Genomic DNA, 17,138 nt, shown 5'->3' on the forward strand with positions numbered 1-17,138 from the left:
TCACAGATCTCTGCCTAACAAGCTGGTGAATCATTTGAATGCAAGCAGCAGAGCTTGGCATCTATTTTGCTAGTCGGTGTGTGGGAGTGACAACCTAACAATATTGACAAACATGACCTGTGATTGGCTGGTTCAAACAGACAACGCTCCAGCACCTTTTCACACAAGCATCAGCGGGTCGAATGTACAGTATGTCACACAAAGTGAATCAGTGCTTGACAAATCCCTTGTGGTTCATGACTGCGCAGTGAAGTCAGGAATGAAACTGACATCTTCATTAGGAAGTCTTCAGCGAGAGCCAAGCCGCTTTTGCTGCTCCTCTTTGGTGGCAGACAACATTTAAAGCCAAGAAAAAAAAGAAAAAGCAGTCACTTGCATCTCCAGCTTAGGGGGAAGACTGACGTATGGCCCCCAGGTCCCCACCCGCTCCCATCCCCCAGACGCATGTCTGTCCCAAGGCCTTAACCACTATATGCCTCCCTCTGATGCACACTCCTCTGGTCTTCATCACGTGTTTTAAAAGACTTTGGATTCATCCAAAGCCTTCCCCCGGGGCCCAGGGCTTGTATGGAAATTACAGTTTAATTTATCATTTAAGCTATGGTAATTCATGCAAATACAGATCTAATAATTCCAGCCTTGGGTTTAAATGGTGGCGCTCATATGGCTGTGCAGTCCTCATACATGTAGAGGACAGTGATATAGTGCAGGAAGTGTAGCGTAACTTCCAATTTGTCTCTTAAATGTGACCCTGAAGAAAATCTAAAGACAAAAACATGACAACCACCACAAGGACACAAAAGCAGGCATTACTTTAGGATACAGAAAAAGGCACCCCATAACATAATCCCACTAACATGAAACCGATAGCATATAACTGCTAACTGATAATATTGTAGTCTACATCCATATCCATTTAGTATATGCGGGTAAAGTTTAATAGTGAGAATATAAGCAGCAGATTTTTTTTTAGTATCCAACTAAGTATGAAATATGCCTACAATCTGCTGTGACTCTTATGTGTCTGAGTTGTGGGGAGGATGGAAGCAAAAGCATAAAGGTAAGTTGCCTTTCGCTCATTTTCTGTGAAGAACATATCAAATACAAACACATTTGAAGTGATTTCACACTGTAAACCCGGCTACACATTCTTATTACACATGTGGCAACCAGCCCACAGGACCAGTGGGTCATGAAAGCGTGGAGGTGCTGTGCCCCTTCACTCCTACCTCCTACATGTCGTGCTATAACAGTTAGCCTTACACAAAAATGACTGAACTTTTCACTGCTGATGCAGTCTTAGAAAATGCATTTGTAATAGGACGTGTTCCCCGATCTGATCTCTCTTCTAAACCCTGTAGCAACAAAAACAACTGCAACGTGTGACACAACATAAAAGCATCAAGCGCACAAAGTACATATGCAAATTGATGTGTAGCAGAAAAAAAAAACCCACCACATTTGGCACGTCTGTTAAATATTTTGACATAAATTCGTTTAATGGCACAGTAATGTAGTGGATCTACCAGATTCGTAAACATCGGATGAACAACAAAAATATGAAGAACACAACAGGGGTGAAAACAAACATGCCTGAGTAAGTGATGAAGTGACTCTGCCTGTAAGGCACATTTTAAGTTCAAGTCTTTGAATTCTGAGCTTTTTGTCTTGCACCTCCTTACAGCCTCGATGCTAATGGCTACTACCAACAGCTCCATTCATAATTAATAACCAAACGCTTTTATGTTCTCATCCATATATTTTTATTAGACAGGATGACTTGACTAAATATAGAAAATTATTCAGAGACCTCAGTCCTTAGTGTACATAAAAACTGAAAAAAAAGGCAGCTGTCATGATTATCATGATAAGCTTACTTCCTGTTATCATAAATAGCCTCCACTCACTCTCCCACTCACACATGAATGAGATTCTCCCCTGGCGTTCACACACACAGCTACATCCCTCATTCTTATTCATATGCTTACTTCTCAATCACTCACTGTATGCTTCGCTGCACAATTATAATCACCTTAAAATTATTTTATGACGTGCTCACAAAACCAAACAAAACTCCTCAGAGTGCATGCACACACACACTCACGAGTACACACACACACACACACAGCACAAAATGGCCAGATTCAGTTGGAAAACGTGCCGCTTAGACACATTCTTTACACCAACATCAATGCATACTGTACTATAAACATACACACGTTTTATCAGAACACATGCACACCCTGACAATTACTACAATCATTATCTGGCATATTACAAGAAGCGAAAGCATGTCCTCTGTACTGCTTAGTAGTATTTGCCTGCCAGTGGTTATTTTATGGACACGCACGCAACAAACCCTGTGTGGCCAGAGGAGAAGAGGTGGATTGTTTACTGCGGCGTGTGTTTGTGGTGCCGAGGACCACAGAGACAGGCAAGCGTAAACAACGAGGAAGGGCATGAACAGGAGCAGAAAGCAAAAGAAAGTGGTTCAGTTAGGAAGCGCAAGAGGAAGCAATGACTGGAACAATTAAAAAAATATATTATTATATATATATTTTTTTTAATCAAGGTAATTTGATCAGCAGATGGAGCGAGGGAAATGAATTCAGTGCGGTCAAATGCATGGCTGTAGGTAGTTTATGAGATCTTAATTAAAAATAAATGCACAGTGACTTTGAATTGACCTTTTCTCTAATATCTTAATATACTTAATGTGCCAAGAAACACGAGAAAGGCAAAGAGTTGAGAGAACTGAAGAGGGAGGGGGATAATTGCTGATGTGGCAGCAACTTCTTCAACTCCCACGTTGAGAAAGGAAATCAAAGCCAAGAGCAGAGAGCTGGAGATGCTGGCTGCTGAACTGAATATTCAATGAGGAGGAAATTAAAAAGAAGGACAGAACAAAAGGAAGATAGACGATTAAAAAAAGAAAGAATGAAAGACAAGCAAAAAGAGGGAAAAAAAAGGCTTGACGAGAAAATGAAGGGTAGATAAAAGGCGTTATTATGCATCATGGCAAAGAGCGTTACAGTAAAATATATTCATGCAGGAATTCTCTAGACTCAGACATATCTAACCGACGCAGACTTCGAACTCTGGTCCAGCAGGCTGCTTCGCTTTATTCTAACAGAGGCTCTGGGTCACTCAATTCGTCTTTTAATTCACCTCGCGTCCTTTTCCTTTTTCCAGTTCCACCCCTCGTTTGTCAGACCCTCTTGTCAAATGATGTGAGGCTTTGTTACTTTCTGTCTTTCTTACTCCCTACTCTAACGCTCTCAACCTGATGATGATTGAGAGTGGTCATTTCAGACTAATTAGCAAGCCTAGACAGACAAATAACCAGGTGCAGCACACACTTTCTTTCAAGCACCGCTATATTAATGCATGCGCATGCACGCATATCCACATATTTAGAGGCTAGAAGGGTGGTGTACTTTCTCTCAAGTACACATGAACACACACATAACCAAAAGCAATAAAGCCCAAAATAATGTTAACTCAGTTTGTCTGACACATAGGATCCAATTTCCTGCAACTTTGTCTGGAAATTTGACAAAATAGAAGCAATAAAAGCATGAGAACACTTTTGTTTTGCTCGATAGACAATCATAATCTTGTTGCAGCACTTCTAAAAAGGCCATATTCCATGGCAGCCTCTTCATCTGCTCATCCTGTTGCTGCATTAAGAGCTAAATGTAATGAAGGCATTTCTCTGAAACACTGCCTCTTATTGTCTCTCTCACCATTTCAAAGAGCAAAATGGCACGGCGGGCCATTTATGTAGTCAGTCGTTTTTTCTCAACTGTCACAAACCGTAGTCTTCAAACATGAAGTATTAGATAACATCAGGTTCTGATTTCCTCATTAACACTGAACATCGTACAGCAGATCCTGGTTACTCCATATCACAACACACATGTAACTATACAAGACTCATTTAGTATGGCCAATCCTCACGATTATGGATTTTAAAAAAAAAAATAATAATACCACCAGTTTAAGAGATTTTCCTCACCAACTGGCCTCAATCAGGCCGACTTGGCCCCCACCTCTCCCCCCTACTGTCACTCAGCACCAGATCCCCACAGGGCTCTCAGCCCCTACTGTATGTACACCAACCCACCCGAGCAACGTCACTGTCAAGTATGCCGATGACAACCGCGGTTGGGCTCCCACCAGTGCTGAAGCTGAACATCCTTAAAACAAAAGAACTAATAATGGACTTCAGGGACAGGACCACTCCCTTATAAAGGGAGAATGGGTGAAATCCGTCTCCATCTTTTTTGGTCACCCACACTCCGCCGATCACCCTGGTTTTAAAAAAAAAAAAAAATGCTCAGCAGTGGCTGCACTTCCTCCATGTCCTAAGGAAGAACAACCTGGACCAGATGCTGCTGCTGGCTTTCTACCACTCCACAGTGGAGAGCATGCTCTGTTCTGGCTCTTGTTTGGTACGCAAGGGCCAGAACTGAGAACAGGAAGGCTGTGCAGAGAGTAATAATAAACTCATTGGCTGCCCTCTGCCACTCCTGGAGGCCAATCGCCACATCCTCCTGTAAGACCAGGGCCATCACAGGTGACCCCTTGTAGCCCAACCATCACCTGGTTTGATCCGCTGCCCTCTGGTCAGAGCACTCGGGTCATTCAGGTCCCACACCTCCAGACTTGCAAACAGCTTCTTCCCCTGGGCCATTTGGACTATTCCCCACCCCTACCTATTCTATTCTATCACCGCACAGTCAAATTAATCAGTGCAAGAACTCCAAACAATTGAAATGTTACACTTAACATCGAACACAGCAATGCAAGAACGTGTTTATCCGTTTCACTGTGACACAAAAGCACATCGCACAGTCAGTACAGTTCACATGCAAGCTACTGTTTAAAAATCATCGATTGGCTATGTCAGTGATGAATTTGATGGATTTTGTTAACCATGCAAAATTTATTTTCAACATAACACCAACTGTTGGTGGCAACAGGTTGTTTATTTCCATCTTGCAATAGAACAGGTTTAACTGTCTTTTCTTGTGGGTTAAAAGCTGCCTGGAAAGCTTCATTTTTCCTGCCAAGAATGGAAAACAACTGGCAAGACAATGATGAAATGAAGATGCTGCACAAAATATAATGGCTTCCTCCCAAAGTTCTGTTATTACTCAAGAAAAAAACAAAACAAAAAACTTTAGTCCAAGTCTACTGCAGATATTGCATGGACTGCATGTTTGTACATCTGGCCATGTCACTCCTTTGAAACTTAATACACATGAGTGAGCACATATTAGATTTTTTGCATTGTATTTATAGATTACTGCAGCTAAAAACGCAGCAGCTGCAGAGGCTGTCATGAAGCAGATACTTTCCTTTATACTTGTTTTGTATGTGAATTTTGACAGGATAGAGTCTCAAACTGTACTTTAAACAATTACTGCATATAGTCAACTGTTGCAACTTTGCCTTACTGACCACAACTTTTATCCTGTGCTACAACAAATTAGCATTCAAACACTAAACACCACCACTCTCACATGTGTGTGGGGTTTGATAATTAAAAATAATTAATGGTATTACCAAAGCAATAACTGCTGAGTCCTATTGCATTTGTCATTTATAAGCTAGCAACAATAACTAAAAGCAGTTTTTCCAGATATGACGCTGAAGCCAGAGCTTTCTGTACCATATATCAGACTGTTAGTCTTTAGTGTTGAAGGTGAGATATGGTTCACATGAGGTGTACCTATGATTGTTTTCAGGGATTTAAACTGATGGATATATTACACAGAACACTTTTCGTTAAAGTAATGTAGTATTGTTTCTTAATTATTCCCAGGAAAAGGTAATTTGTTATACTACTCGTTACATTACTTTTATGTTACTCTGTAAAAATAGCTGACAGTCTCATAATCCCCATTTAACATAAACCTGAGGCTACAACCCCAAACACCAACAGAAACCGCTAATGAGGATGCACATCTAAGATCTTTCACTTAGTAGAATACAAAGCTGACCGCACAAAGCAAAGATAAAAAAACAAGCACAAAAAGGGGAGGCTGCAGACTAACTGCTTATCTGCTTGTTACCTGTTGAAGTTCAGGATCTGGCTGCTTTCACTCTGGGTTAACGGCTAGCTTAGCATACGGTACAATAAAAATTTATTTATATAGCACATTTAAAACCAGGTTACACAAAGTGCTTCACAAAGCAATAGACAAATGATTACACTGAGCAATGAAAAATTAAACAGTAAAATGAAGGACAAACAAAATCATTAGTGAGTACAGATAGGGAGAATACATAATAATCTAGGGAAAGATGCAGCGATTAACAGAATTAACAAGGGGAAAAAGCCAGGTTAAATAGGTAATTTTTCCAGCGTGCTTTAAAGGATTGAATGGAGTCAAGAGGCACGAATGGTAACAAGGAGACTATTCCAGAGGTAAGGTGCAATGTCACGGTCGCCACTAGTCTTTAGACTTTGCCTGGGTTGAGCCAGGAGTAACTGTCCAGATGATCACAATGAACGCCCGTTAGTATAAAGACTGAGTAGGTCAGTAAGATAGTCTGGTACGAGGCTGCTTAGGCATTTGAAAGTAAGCAACAGGACTTTGAAATCGATACAAAATTTAATAGGCAGCCAATGTAAATCAGAAAACACAGGGGTAATTGAGGCGAATTTACTAGTTCCAGTAAGGAGGCGAGCCGCAGCATTCTGGACAAGTTGTAATTGTTGGAGGTGAATGAGTTGGAGTCCAGAGTAGAGAGAGTTACAATAATCAAGTCTGGAGGTCAGGAAGGCATGGATAATTTTTTCAAGGTCTTTGCGCAGTATTAACTGCTTGACCTTAGAAATTTGGCGCAATTGAGAAAAAAAAAAAGCCAGATCTAACCACAGAGGAAACCTGTTTGTCCAGCTTAAATGAACTATCCAGGAGTACACCTAGATTACTTACACTGTCGGTAATAAAGCTAGCAAAAGGACCAAATCCAGCAGCTAGCTGATCACATGGAGTATGACTATCAAATACCATGATCTCAGTTTTCTTCTCGTTTAAAATGAGAGAGTTGGCTGACAGCCACTCTGACCTCTTTCAAGCAGTCAGACAGGTGATTCAAAGAAGCTGGCTGGTCATCAGACAATTTGAAACAGATTTGAATGTCATCAGCATAAAAGTGATAGGACATTCTATACTTGTTAAAGATGGAACCCAGGGGTAACATGTACAAGGCAAACCGCAGTGGGGCCCAACACAGAACCCTGCGGTACTCCACAACAAAGAGGAGCAGTGGCAGACTTGCATTTGCAAACATCCAGCATTTTGTGCAATAAAAACAAATGTCCATATCCACGCTGTAGACGACGTCGCTGTTTTCCCCTGACATGCAAACTGAAAGCTGATTGTAGCGAGAGTCCAAGAACCGATAAGCGGGATCAATGGGCAGACTGACAATTCCAAGAAACTGGACTGAGAACCGCTTTTCTACAAGAACTGGTTCTCGATTTCCATCACTACATATGTACTAGTTCAGGAACTCATGTGCACTCTTTGCGAGGCCTATATGAAGACATATGAAGATTTAAAATTTAATGTAAAAACCCCTTTTTCCACAACAGCCACACAATCGCTCACTGTCTCTTTAGAATACACAGAGCCCAGCATGAGCCTGGGGGTATAATTATATCACTTCAGGATCTAAAGGACTCCTGCCCACCAATCAACCAAATGTGCAGGGTCCCTTGACAGCATGTGGACACTCACTCACACACACCCTGACTTGGTGCACACAGTCACTCAGAAACACACACTGAACGTACAAAGGAAAGATCATTTACAGCTAAATTACAGACAAATTGAACCTTGAGAGAGGAGAAGTTCAAAGACAGAGCTGGAGCTGAATGCAGAGGCGGTCTCGCCTTCTTTCACAAACACACTCGTGCCTTTCAGACAGACGAGCGTCTCTCACACAAGGGGTATACCTCCCAGGCAAAATATATCTTACATTTATCTCACATTTTGTCTGTCGCATACGCAGACACCCCAGACAGAACTGCCTCCATTGTTGAAGAATTCGGGAAAGCAGGAACACAGATGAATAGGTATTTGCACAATGTTCCCTGTGCATTTCTGAGTGTGCGCACGTCTTCGTTGATGCCTCTGGACTTGAAAATCTTTCATTACGGGGGCGTATTTGTGTGTGCATCTATGAATGAGAGTGAGGTGCGAGTGAGCGAGTGTGTTCATTCTGATTACAGATTGTGGTATTCCGCCTCCTCACTGACACTTGTGTACGTGTCCATTACCACTGCTGAGAGAAAGAGCGAAGCAAAAGCAGCAGCGAAAAGTTAGAGGATGCCTTCTCAGTCGAAAAGACACCACCCTGTCAAGATACCAGAGCTGTGGAAAACTAAAAAAGACAAATACTATCAGAGCAATATGGAGAGAGGGTGGAGGAGAAGTGAAAAGAGCATCTGTTATGGGAGAGCAAGTGGGAGTGGGAGGACATAGGGAAACATAGGAAGAATGTTTAAGAAAAAAAAAAAATCTAAGGTTTGTGGCGATATCAGCAGATGTGTAATTGCTATTCGTCTTTACAGAGACTTACTGTGTTTGCATCTGCACAGATTTATCAGAAGTGGACAATGCAGGAAAAGAAACTCACAGCACAGAACTGCTTATTTAATGCAAACGTCTTTACACTCATTTGTACTGAGACAAAACTCGGGCTGGTCTCACTGGATTGGTTAAGGCATCCTGCAATGTGAGGTCTATGTGCTAATGGGTCTCAAGTGATTCTTCCCTGCTAGCAAACTCTTGCCCGAGTAGAAGAACAACTCATCTGTAGTGTCCGCAGATATAACCCTGGCCTTACTTCTTCAGTTTCTTGACTAACTACATAATATTTGTCATGGAGTTATGTAGCATTAACTAAGCCACTGACCCACGAAACAGTATAGATAATCACCCAATACTTGACCTGCTTTAAAGAAGAATATGGGAGCAAGAGAGTGCCCAAATTTTAACCACAGTTACTTTTAAACATTCTTCCAAAGGTCACATGTGAGCGCAATTATGTCCTCTCCACAGCGCCTCCTCATAAAGCTCAGTGTCAAATTGAAGATTTTGATTACAACTTCCACAGCTCTTCATGTCAGGCGCCTTCCTTTATTAGCAAACTTCTAAATTCACACATAACTACGATGTCTGAGGTCAGCTCATCAGTGCTTCCTGGTGGCACGTCTGTCCAGGTTAAAGTCAAAATGAGACTGGAGATTTGGCTTTTGAGGTCAGGAAGGTTTTTCCCCCCCATTGGACTTGAGGTCTGTGGACACTTAATAAAATATGCTTAAGACACATCTGTGTAGGCCTGATTTTAGCCATTTATACCAGGTTAACTGCTGCATCTTATTGCATCTTAGTATATCATGTGTGAAGCTGCCTTTGTAAATGTCACTTCATTACTTCAAAGCTATTCTTTAACCATCTTTCATGTTGTCTGCTGCCTGCACTAGTACATGAATGAATGGAGCCAGAAAGACAGGCAGGTACAGAGTGATGAGACAGCAGGATAAGAGAGCAGACTGAGAGACTAAGGACAAAAAAAAAGGAAAAGTTCATAAAGGGACAAAGAATGGATGAGGCACGAGCCAGAGTGGATGAGGCAAAGGTGAACTTAAGGACAGAGATGGTGAGAGATGAATGAAAATGGATGTTGGGGTGAATACGAATGAGAGGAGAGGATGACAGAAGAGAGATGGATATGGGGGAGGAGAGCAAGGAGAGGGGTAGAGAAGGAGTCATGGTTCTGACAGAGAGCGGTAGATACGGAGGGAGGAACTGACAGGGCTGAAAGGATGGTGCAGGGAGACGGGAAGAGCGAACAGGAGGCAATGGTGTGACAAAGAGAAGGGAGGGCTGGAGAAATGGGCAGAGGTCAAGAAATAAATGTGCCAAGTTGGTTGAGGAAAGACAGATGAAGGGAACAGCCTGAGGGAGGAGCGACAGAAGAGACAGAACGGTATGGAGGAAGAGGCGATGGAGGATTAAAGAGAGATGGAGGCAACTTTGATACATGAAAGTATAGATATTATATTAACCCTCGCTGCAGATAACATCCTATTACTACCAGTTTAGCTTTTCACTGGAGACACTAACATGTATAGAAATAAGGGATCTGCATAACGTTTGATCACTCCTGTTTGCATTCAGGTGAAGTAGTGGCACTCTACTTATCCCAGTATCCCCGTGTGGATGGATGTTAAAACTTGAAGGTGAAGATAAGAAATGTACATGTGCAGGTTATACTTATTTTTCCTTTAAAGAGGAGTGAGTGGGCTTTGAGGAGCACTGTGTTTAGGTGGATTTTTGTGACCATACACAGCCCCGCCTCCCTCTGTTAGTTGGGCACAGTATGCCTTGTGGGACTGTTTTTCATACATTAAAAATCAAAATACAAATACCCAGCTCCACATCAGCCCAATGTTGAGAACCAAAATTCTTAAATAGCTGCTGGCAACAGAGGAAAAATCTGCTCCAAACCTCATGTCAACACAAACATTTTACTGCTAGATATTTCATGTGAGATAAAACCAACATTTGAAGACCTCTAGAGGTTCACGGGAGAGTTATTGTTTTGTCTGAAGCCACTGACTCTACTTGTACTTTTGGTGCCAAATTCCAACTACACTGGCTGCGACAAGAGTTCAACTGGTTGAGGGTGACGCATAGTCCAAAAGGACACTGCAGCAGCCTGGGTTTTAGCCAGCCCGAGGCCACTTCTTGGACCCTGCTCTCCTGTCAACTCTCCACATTATCCAGCTATATACGAAGAGAAACCCACACCTGTGGACTTATGTCGCCGTTTTTAAGTGGAAATGATATGAGCACCATTACATGAGGCATCAACTCCTGCAAAGCCTGCCAAGGATTACAGGTGATAATGGACATCCAGTAATCCACACATACGCGACAGAAAGAGCAAAACTAGAAAATCCAAAAAGTGACAGACATCAAACATAGAAAGAAGAGATAAGGAATAAAGACATGGAGTAAGAATGACTGACTAATTTAAGGGAGATAATCCAATTACAATGATTGTAGGCTTACTGGCATGGTGACCATCGGACGTACATAAATGTTTTGAATGAGCGTGCAGAGGGAGGATTAAGGTATAAAATTAAACTAGGACTCCGCTGCAGCCAGGTTGGAAAAAGCTAAATTGAACAGAGAATACAGAATGAATTAAACTGAAGATATTAAAGCGGTGAAAAACAATGTTGGGAAGAGCGCGGGGGAATGAACGGCGAGTTTAGCAGAGAGTTTCAGAACTTGGTAAAATACTTCCCTGACAAGTCTGTTAATAACAGTGCATTTCGCATGAAAACAAGAACTAATGTGCTCACACCTCACAGATTGGAAGTGCAGTCAAGTGAAACGGAGAGCTCAAAGATGAATGGACACAGTAAAGCCCTAATACAGTTTTCGCTTGTCGTTTGCACTCAAACGCAATGTTAGTCTCAAAAGTACATTTCCTCTACAATTAAGACGAATATACACCGAACTTCTCCTTTTCAGGCACTGTTCTCTTTCCAGCCGTCATCGCTGGCTGCTTTGAGCTAAACCTGAAATGAAAGCTGCGCGTGTGACAGCTGAAACTTTCAAACACGTTTCACAGGGAGAGCTGCCCAGATTCAAGTAATTACTGCACTCCTGCCAATTCAAATGACCCCAATCCCCCAAAATGTCAAATTTCCTCAGCTATATGGGGTTTTCTCTGCAGGATGAACAAAATATGACAAACTGCTGCAAGGACGGATAAGAGGGGATCCGAAATACATGAGAATGACTGTGTGTCAGTTTACTGTCTTGCTGATACAAGCAGGGGACAGGTGGATGAGGTTGCAGTGAAATAACGGGATAAAAAACATGGATATACAATGTAGAAGTATTTCTCATATTATCTGGTGTTCACAATGCAGAATGATGCAATAATACAGACGTCCTTGTTGAGTTGAAAGCAGATGAAATGTTAGTATGATATTGCCACAGTTCTTTGGTGTCCCTTTCCATTTTCAAATATATTGGACTTGGCACGGCACTCAATAGCAGTACAGAGAGAAAAAAACTGAAATGTTTACATCACGGCAATATCTGCTCCTCAAATATGAAATGTATGACTTATTATATACATGCCATCTTATTCTAACATTATTGCTTCCTAAAGACTATCCCAGTATAGCTCTGCTTAGTTTTTATCATTCATACAGCGACATGACTAAAGAAATAAGAAAAAAAAGCTGATCAGGATCTAAAAATTGGTTTGTTTAAAAAGATTACATAAACATATCTTTAATGAGTTAACTCGAAGGTTTTTAGTGCCTTTTGCACAGTAGGAATGTTTCTAATATTAGGGCATCAGTCTTATGTTGCGCAGTTTTTGTTTTTCAGTGTTCTTATGAGCAGACCTATGTTTGCCATCTTTTCTTTCTTTTGGTATGTACATGATGGAAATATTCAATGGGAAAACCATTGGTTAAGGGGTGGGGGGGGGGGGGGGGGGGGGGCGTAGACTGTTCAAATTTGTCCTAAAAGAAAACAAAAGGCCTTTCACTGACAAAAAGTTCAATTATTGACACACTAACCACATCTCTGTATGACAATTGCACTTCAAGTCCAAAAGACACCAACACCGCCAACATGCCCAGTTCAGTAACTCAAATTACCAACTTGTGCAAAGCCAAAGCATCTGCACCGCTAATAATGCAAATATAAGGGCAATAACAAACACATAATAAACCATTTAAAAACACCAGAGTCATAAAATTACCCACCATAAAGCTGTGAATGCAGAGAGAAGCTAGCTGTAGAGACCAAAACCTCTTTTAAAAGCTATACATGGAACATATTTAATTCTGCTGTTACGCTTGGCATTTTTAATGTGAGAGCCTGGGAAATGACTCACTTTTGGAGCCGTACTCAAGAGAATATTTAAGGACATGCGGTTTTTGGCTATTCCACAGAGGCTTCATTTTTTACCTCTGAAGGTTACTGCCTTTGTTTCGCACAATTACAGTTATTTACAACACTATAAACTATTAAGCTTAGCCAAGGCAGGGAAGGGGGGGGAAAGAAAAAAGAAAAGTGCTTTTGAAAATGTTTTTGAGAATAAACTATTTGACATTTTTGATAGGACTTAATGATGAATAATGTGCACACACACAGGGTTTGAAAACTACATGGCCCACTTCAAGTCCATGGAAGATATCTAGACATGTTGGTATGTGTGGGCACGGGATATCCAGGGGCTTAAATCAATAAACTGTACCTCTTAGGGGCACTGGCAAGGCAATACACTCAGCCACTTTTCCAGGCACACCTGTTCAACTCCTCGTTAAAGCAAATATCTAATCAGCCAATCACATGGCAGCAACTTAATGCATTTAGGCATGTTGACACAGTCATGATGGCCTTCTGAATTTCAAACTCAGCAGCAGCTGCTGACCGACTTTACTGGGATTTTTCTAAACAAATAGCTCTATGATTTACAGAGAATGGTCAGAAAACGAGAGAATATCTAGAGAGCAGCAGTTCTGTAGAAATGCCTTTTTGATACCAGAAATCAGAGGAGAATGGCCAGACTGCTTCAAGCTGATTGGAAGCCCGTAGGCCATCTCCGAACAAACGTTAAACCTTAAAGCTGATGGCCTACAGCAGCAGAAGCCCACACCAGGTGCCACTCCTGTTTGCTCGAACAAGAAACTAAGGATATAATACAGGCTTACCAAAAACTGCACAAGTGTTGCTGATCACATCGATCCCTTTAATGCAGTGTACACATCTGTTGACTATTTCCAGCAAGACAACGCACCACTGAGAGTGGACCGTCTTTTAGGTACAAGTATCAAGTTGTACCTAATAAAATGGCTTTCAAGTCTTTCTGGCTCCAAGTTTTAGGCACAAGAGTTCTTGATACATTTGTGGTTTGAATAAACCAAGCTCTCACCTAGTCAGACAACCCTGAAGGCAAACTTCTCTTTAAACGACCAAAATCAGGACTGATAAGAAATGCCGAACCTTAAATGTCGTCTTTCAAATAATTAGTGCAATTACCTACAATTTAAGGGCACACACTTAAACGCAGAGTAATGAATGGTTTCAGAAGACCTTTCCAATGCTAGTAGTTCTTTGACTAAATTATCACCATAGCAAACATTTATTGATGTTTTTCCTCCACTCAGAGCTTATTAGCTGTGCTGCAATGCAAATCGCTCACTCCTTTAAGAAAAAACAAGACCAAAAGAAAGAAAAGATAATGCAAGACAAGAGTGTGGAAACTGATTAAGAAGAAGGAAATCAAGTTGTCAGTCATGTGTTTGCCATGTGCAGCAGATGTTTTGTTTCCACCATCTGCCAATAACTTAGTGTTAGTAGCACTGGTTAGTGTGTCAGCTCCGTTTATTAATGCAGCAAATTAGGCAGAAAATCCTACATTAATTAGTCTAATTGTGGTTTTCTGTGTGTACACACATTAGTGCTAAAACCAAGATTTGTCAGTCTTTGTGCAACTCCAGTGCCAATGGATCTGTACCTATCTGGCGTTTGTGTCTTATGTTGTGTCTGAAACTCATCTGTGTTGTTTCAGCTGAGCAAATCTCACAGGTCATCAGTAGAGCAGAATGCTATTTATATCTTTCATTATCCTCTCTTTCTCTCCTCTCCCATTTAAACTTGTTGTCTCTCGACCCTCCTCTGACCTCATCTTGCAGCTTCTCTCTTCACTGATTCCACCTGTTCAGGTCCTCTTCTTTTCTTAATCACCTCTCTCCTGCAGCCATCTCTCTGTACTTGTCAGCTTTCTATCAATCTCCTTTTCCCTCTTTCTCATCTTGTCCATTTCTCCATCTTTCTTGCTTTTTGTCCATTTTTGCCTCCTTCTCATGTACTTAAAACTCCACTCGTCTTTGATATACCTCTAACATTCACTGCCTTTACTTGAGACAATTTTCAGAGCAGGAAGCTTTTTACATTGATGCAGTTCATTTGTGCTGCCAAAAGTGAAACTTGATTATTCCTACAAAAAACCTGACGAAGATTAAACATTCTTTAAATATTTGCATGCCCACATGATGTATTATTATTACCTACTTATAACATATGCACAACAAATCTTTCTTACCACAGCATTTTAATCAGCTCGCGGTCTGGACCACAGCAACACCTTGACTGTACAACCATTCTTATTTGTTGCTATGCTCACTGTTCTATTGAAATACCCAGTTACAGTAGAGCTTTAGCTATTAGATGGCCTCATATGTCATTCTTGAATACACAGAGAAGCTGGCTCAGTGACTGCAAGCTGCCTAGGTCCTATAGCTGCAAACAAGCCAAAAGTACCACCCCTCCACAACCGTGCTTGACAGTTGATGAGGTGTTTTTTTTACCAAACATGCTATTAAGAATTGATTAATTTATTTTAATTTTTAAAGATTGAATGGTCTGATCTTAGGGTGCTGGGACATTTACCCGTGAGAAGATATTGACATCGAGTTTACACCCCAGCAAACTGCCAAAACCTGCTTTTATAGGTGCGCTCACACCTGCTGCTGATCAGTTAATCAAGAGCAGTTAATTAGTAGAACCAAACACAACCAACAACCTGATTTTTTTTTAGCACATCAGCAGTTTCTAGAGAATCCCCGTCTATGGACCAATCACCCCATAGAAACACATGCAAAATGCAACGACCCCAGCATCTACAAGGGTGAACTTCTACTTACTCTGTGATTTCTTCGGTGACCGTATGTTCAACCTGCAGTCTGGAGTTCACCTCTATGAAGTAGTGTTTGCCGTGTTTATCCACCAAGAACTCCACAGTTCCTGCGTTCTCGTATCCAACCTGCAGCAAGAAAAGATCACAAGAGAGCAATTTTATAGCTCTTAATTATCCAAGTTGTACTGGTAGCATTAGTTGTGTAAACAATCAAGCAGGAAAACCCACTCATCCTGTTGAGCCATGAAGGAGAAAAACAAAAGGCCTCCTTACTCTCTTCAGGCAAACATGACTACATAAAAGCACAAAGAATCAGCCTCATGTATTACTTGTTTAGAGAGTGAAGGGCAGTTTTCGTCATCTTTCTTTAATGCAAAATAAGGTCATTAATCAAGAGGGATTTATTTCAAACACCATTTTCTCTACCACCTTTCATCTACTACACTGTAATTATAATCACAACCCTTGTCGTGTACTTTATACAGCCAATGTGTCGATGTTGGGGCTGGGATCTTGAAATGTCCTTTAAATGATGTGCACAGTGTAGAAGTGCCACAAGGAAAACAAACAGTGCATAATAGGGGTGGACAAAGGGGTAGCTGTGGCTCAGGTACTGCCCACATACTCTATCCAAGTGCCCTTGGGCATAGCAGGGAAACTCGCGTTTCCTTTTATAGGCGATCCAACATTTGCATGTGAACGGGCAAGTGACAAACTGTGTGAGCTAATTACAGACTCAACCCTGGGCTTATTACATATTAACACCTCCACACCCAAAATGATAGATGGGATTCATAGAGAGAGACACCTAGCATCAAAAGCTCCACAAATATCTGACCCAATGCACAACCAATAACTGCTCACTGCCAATGTATTAAGTTTGCTTTCCCATCACTACTTTCTACTGGAAAGGGGATCTTCAATTAAGAAGTTTGAGAAGTTTATATGACGAAAATAAGGGATGATGGTTAAATAAGAAGTGTAAAAGACCAGGATCTAATACAGCTGTGTGTCTAAAATCTCTCACAGTCACACAAGTCCGACCCTACAGGCTATTGTCATGCAATCTCTGCAGTTGTCCTGTTGTCTCTAGCACCTGGAGGGAGACCTCTGGGTCCTGTTGGTGCCCACCCCCCGAGCTGGGCTTCTTCTGGCATATACCACTGACAGCTGAACAGATTGGAAACTGAGAAGTCCTAAGGATGATTTAACACCCTGGGTTCTTTGTTGGTTTTTTGTTGTGTTGCAAAGCCATTTCTGATTAGTTGTTGTGGTGCGTGTTGGGTCTCAATGTTCTGAAGGGCTAGACCACTGCTACATCGAAGTAGCGTCACCAACGAACACACAACAGTGCACATCAGGTGGAGTCAGAG

At 41.4% G+C, this 17,138-nt stretch overlaps 1 protein-coding gene across 1 annotated transcript in view; it reads right to left on the bottom strand.

The window, feature by feature from the left end:
• pcxb (pyruvate carboxylase b) overlaps nt 1-17,138 on the bottom strand; it is a 293,413-nt gene that overhangs the window by 213,761 nt on the left and 62,514 nt on the right. The window contains exon 10 of the mRNA XM_063470144.1: nt 15,773-15,891. Within this exon, the coding sequence (XP_063326214.1) occupies nt 15,773-15,891 (119 nt within the window). The remainder of the gene's footprint in view (nt 1-15,772; nt 15,892-17,138) is intronic.

This window comes from Pelmatolapia mariae, linkage group LG3_W, assembly GCF_036321145.2.
Source record: "Pelmatolapia mariae isolate MD_Pm_ZW linkage group LG3_W, Pm_UMD_F_2, whole genome shotgun sequence".
Taxonomy (NCBI): domain Eukaryota; kingdom Metazoa; phylum Chordata; class Actinopteri; order Cichliformes; family Cichlidae; genus Pelmatolapia; species Pelmatolapia mariae.